The sequence below is a fragment of the Echeneis naucrates genome, chromosome 7, assembly GCF_900963305.1.
Source record: "Echeneis naucrates chromosome 7, fEcheNa1.1, whole genome shotgun sequence".
Classification (NCBI taxonomy): Eukaryota; Metazoa; Chordata; class Actinopteri; order Carangiformes; family Echeneidae; genus Echeneis; species Echeneis naucrates.
In genome coordinates, this window is record NC_042517.1 from 19489085 (window position 1) to 19494094 (window position 5010).

At 43.0% G+C, this 5010-nt stretch overlaps 1 protein-coding gene across 1 annotated transcript; it reads right to left on the reverse strand.

The window, feature by feature from the left end:
- Positions 1-2441: 2441 nt before the first annotated feature.
- LOC115045692 (general transcription factor II-I repeat domain-containing protein 2-like) lies at positions 2442-4246 on the reverse strand. The gene is given in 3 exon segments (XM_029505482.1): positions 2442-3426; positions 3428-3573; positions 3575-4246. Coding segments are annotated over 3 exon segments (1803 nt in total).
- Between the last annotated feature and the right edge of the window lie 764 nt (positions 4247-5010).

Genomic DNA, 5010 nt, shown 5'->3' on the forward strand with positions numbered 1-5010 from the left:
TGTAGGGAGAGGGATTATAAATCAAATAGATATAAATATCTATCTAGGAACATGACTTGGGGCAGGCATTTTGCAGAAGTTAGCAGACAAAATACAGTTGAGGGCACTCAATGTGGGTCGGAAATTGGTCGAAAATCCCAAGAACCACCATGTAGGAAATAAAGTCCAGATGGACGAAAATACCAAGACAGTCTATAGACATTACCTTATGTGGTAATGGTAATCTGCTGATCCAGGAAGAGGTTCGGGCAGAGGTGGAGGAAGTGCGCTGCAGTAGGTCAGTAGGAATGCGGCAGCAGGGGGCGTGGACCCGATGGGAGGAGGCAGCTGGCCGGAAGATATCGTGGACAGAGCTATGGCGATCGGAGCCACACCGGATCAAGTTCCTCATACAGTCGGTTTACGACGTCCTGCCAAGTCCATCCAACCTCCACCGCCGGGGCCTGGCTGAGAACCCACTATGCCCACTCTGCCAAGGAGCCGGATCGCTGGAGCACATCCTGAGTTGCTGCCCAAGAGCACTGAGAGAGGGGCGTTACCGCTGGCGCCATGACCAAGTGCTGCAGGTCATTGCTGAGGCCATCAGCACAGGGATTTCCACCAGCCAACAAGGCAGTCCATCGCCTTTGTTAGACCTGGAGAGAAACCACAGCAGCTCAGGGGTGAAGCAGGGGGTCTCCTGGCAACAGCCCGGGACTGGCAGTTGAAAGTCGACCTAGGGAAACAGCTCAAGTTCCCAGAGAACATCGCAGTGACCACACTCAGGCCAGACATCGTCCTGGTGTCGGAAACAGCAAGGCAAGTGGTCCTGCTGGAGTTGACTGTTCCCTGGGAAGACAGGATGGAGGAGGCCTTTGAGAGGAAGAGAGCCAAGTATGAGGAGCTGGCAGGTGAATGCCGAAGCAGTGTATGGAGGATCCGATGCAACCCCATCGAGGTTGGGTGCAGAGGATTCGCCGGCCAGTCACTCATCAGGGCACTCAAGATGCTGGGAGTGAAGGGACGGCACAACAGGCGAGCCATCAGGAACATCAGCGACGCAGCAGAAAAGGCGTCCAAATGGCTGTGGATTAAGTGGGGCGATGCATGGACACATGCTCTTAAGACACAAGCCGGGACTTGATCACCCCCTCTGGGTCCCCTGGGCGAGGGTGTCTGTTGTGAGACCCAAAACACCCAGTGAACCTAGGTAAGGTGTTAGGTAACCCTAACACCTTACTGAAAAGATTGTCAGAGCACAACTTAAAAAAAAAACACCTTACTGAAAAGATTGTATCAGAGCACAACTTAAAAAAAAAAAAAAAAAAAAAAAAAAAAAAAGTTAGTGATGGAAAAGTGAATTAGACCCTGGCCAGAATCAGAAGACACCCAAATTCATTAGGAGCCAACAGCAAACAAAGACGCAAATGACCCGAAACAAAAAATTATTTGTTACAGGTGCACCTGTTTTAAAGGTTCATGAAACTGTAATGCGTGTGTGTGTGTATCTCCTTTGCTTTCATTCTTCCTCAGTTATTGGCTCGCCAACTGGAATCTCGTCCTGGTCCTCGGGTTTTGCCCTGTCCTCTCAAAACCTGACCTATAGATAAGGTCATATCTATTACACTCTATTCTCAGATGCATCATAAAAGTTTCAATATCAAGAATACTAAATATTCCATCAAACTTAACCTATAAATTTTCATTATAGTCAAGTCCCAAAGCTTCAGTTTTGTTGTACAGCATTCAATGCATATCAAATATAAGTACATTCAAGAATTGGCATATTTAACTGTTGATGTGAACATTATATAATACTAAGTAAGTAACCATTAACATTCAAAACATATCATAACCATATCAAAACAGGGTAACATGTACAAATAAAAATCATAAGACAAGTTTGTTTCAGAGGTACCAAAGCAGTGTGCTTAATTACTCCTACACTCTAAACCTACTACTTAGGGCAGGAATGTCAAACTCAATTGTACAAGGGGCCAAAATTCAAAACACACTTTAGGTCGCAGGCCAAACAGGATAAACATTTATTGAACACACTAAAACTAAATGTTTTTGGAACATAAATATGAATAAAAACAGACAGGAATATTATTCTGAAACAAACTTAAACCTAAAATATATATATATAATATATATATAATATTATATTTAAATATTGCTCTCCATAAAAATATCTTGTTAAATTATACAACTTAGAACTTAAATTAAACAATTTAACATTAAAATAACATTCAAATTCCTTTGCTCCTATGTCAATGTATATAAAAAAATAAACTTAAATATCCCAAAAGATTTTGCTCTCCTTAATATCTCCTGTCAAAATTATACAAGTTAGAAATATGAACATGCTACAAAACCTGGAAATATACATAAAATGTGTGCTTTTCAGCAATGACAATTCAAATCATTCAGTTTTCTTTGCTCTTATGACTCTGATCTGATCATATGCTCTGATCGCAGCCGGACACCTGGCATCTTTTTTTGGCAACAAGTTGGTTTATGTTTGGTGTGAAGTCCTGTGTTGTAGAGATTCTCAGGATGGACTGCAGGTGCTCATCAGTGAGACGACTTCTGTGTGCTGTTTTGTTAATCTTCATCACTGAGAAGAGCTTCTCACACAGATATGTGCTCCCAAACATGCACAAGGTTCGAGCCGCATGAAGACGGAGCTGAGGCATTACTGTAGGGATGGAGTGAATGAACTGTGCGGGCCCTGCAGTGTCGTACTTTGCCTTCAGTGTCCCATTACACTGTAGCTCAATCAATTCCATCTGAATCTGCACAGGTGCAGTTTCAACATCAACGGCAAATGGGTTGCGAAGCAACTCAAAACTCTTTTTTTGTGCTTCAAAGTCACTAAAGCGCCGTGCGAACTCCGCGCGTAGTGTGCTCAGTTTGTCGGCAAAGTGCGTTTTGGGGAACACAGTTGCGCCAACTTGGTTCAACATTACTTGGCAACAGGGAAAGTGAGGCAAGTTGCACTGTTGCATTTTTGTCTCCCATAAAAGCAGCTTCACTTGAAATGCTTTCACTGCGTCATACATGTCAGTGATCATGCGGTAACGTCCCTGAAGCTGCAGATTTAAGGCGTTAAGATGAGCTGTTATGTCAGCCAGAAACCTTAACTCGCACTTCCATTTTTCATCCCTCAAAACAGTGGAGTCTTTTCCTTTACTGTCCATGAACTGACAGATTTCGTTGGTGAGCTCAAAAACTCTGTTGAGAACTTTCCCCCGACTTAGCCAACGCACCTCTGTATGATAAGGAATGTCGGCAAACTCTGAATCTATCTCCTGCATAAAGGACCTAAACTGCTGGTGATTTAACCCTTTAGCTCGGATAAAGTTTACGGTTTGCGTTACAGTGCTCATTACATGGTCCATCTTCAGGACTTTGCCGCATAGTGCTTCCTGGTGTATGATGCAGCTCACCAGTACAGTTCTCCTCCTGCATCTTCACACGCATCCTTCCCACTAGTCCACTTTTTTCACTGCACATAGCCGGTGCTCCATCGGTTGAAAGTCCAATAAGTTTGTCCCAGGGCAGTTTCATGTCGGTTACACTTTGACATACTCTTTTCAAAAATGTCTTTTCCACTCGTTGTCCCGTGCATCGATTTAATGTCCATCACTTCCTCTGTTACGCGCAAATTGGAGTCCACTCCACGGATGAAGATGGCCAGTTGTGCAGTATCAGTCAGGTCAGTACTTTCATCCACCGCAAGAGAGTAGGCAATAAAGTCTTTGCTTCTTTCACTCAACTGTGCTCTTAAATCATTGGCTATCTCACAAATTCGATCAGTGACCGTATTTCTACTCAGGCTTATATTTGCCAGCATCTGCTTTTTGTCTGGACATAAGACGTCAAACACCTTGATCATGCAGCTCTTCAGAAATTCTCCCTCCGTAAATGGCCGCGCTGATTTGGCGATCTCCTCTACCATGATGAAACTTGCTTTCACAGCAGCTTCACTTTGTGATTTTGCACGGGTAAAAAACGTCTGCTGGAATGTCAGATTCTTCTTTAACTCTTCTGCTTTCTGTTTCTTCTGCTCTGCATCCAGGTCTTTCAGATTATCCTTATGTTTTGTCTCAAAGTGCCGTCTTAGATTGAATTCTTTAGTTACAGCCACATTAGCGCCACAAATGAGACACACAGGTTTACCGGCAATGTCAGTAAACATATACTCAGCCTCCCATCGGTTATTAAAGGCTCTGTTTTCAGAATCAACTTTTCTCTTCGGCATCGTGAGGGGTATCTTTCGCTAACGGCTATCTTTGTAATATCTTGTAATAACTAGACTTAATTGATGCGGGAAGTGCGCGGCAAGGCAGCCGAAGCGTTGCATTATGGGATATGTAGTTTTGTGCAGTATTGTGTTATCAACGTTTCATATCGACGGGCCATTAATAACGATAATGTAAAATTATCTTTCGGGCCGGATATGATTACACGGCGGGCCGGATGTGGCCCGCGGGCCGTGAGTTTGACACATGTGACTTAGGGAGAACTGCACCAAACATTACCCACCAGGTTACATTTAAACTCACAGCTGAAATTAATTAAATTCCTTCAATAATTTGCATTCGCAAAATAAAATGTTAATTCCCTCCCATCATATATCAAATTACATATTTTTAAATCTGCAATAGGAAAACAAAAGACTTCCCTTTTAAAATATATACCAGCATAAGATATTAGACAATATACTCAGTATAAGGGTGCTCAAAGCATTGCACTATTATTCACCTCAGTTCACTTTAATCTTTGCTTTCTTTAGCACACTGAGAAAAAGCTGAAAATAGCCTCCAAGCAGCTAAAGAGACATGGTTATCACCGTTGTTCTATGCCGAACTCGTCGATGTCTGAGTTTGCGGCGGCTCACCATTTGGAAGGTAAGTGTTTAGCCTGTGAGACGCCGAGCTAGCATTAACATATGCGACAACGGTAGTTGCTAATGAGGATTTTTCTTTTCTTTAATCCACTAAACAACTCGTCTTACCGACGTAA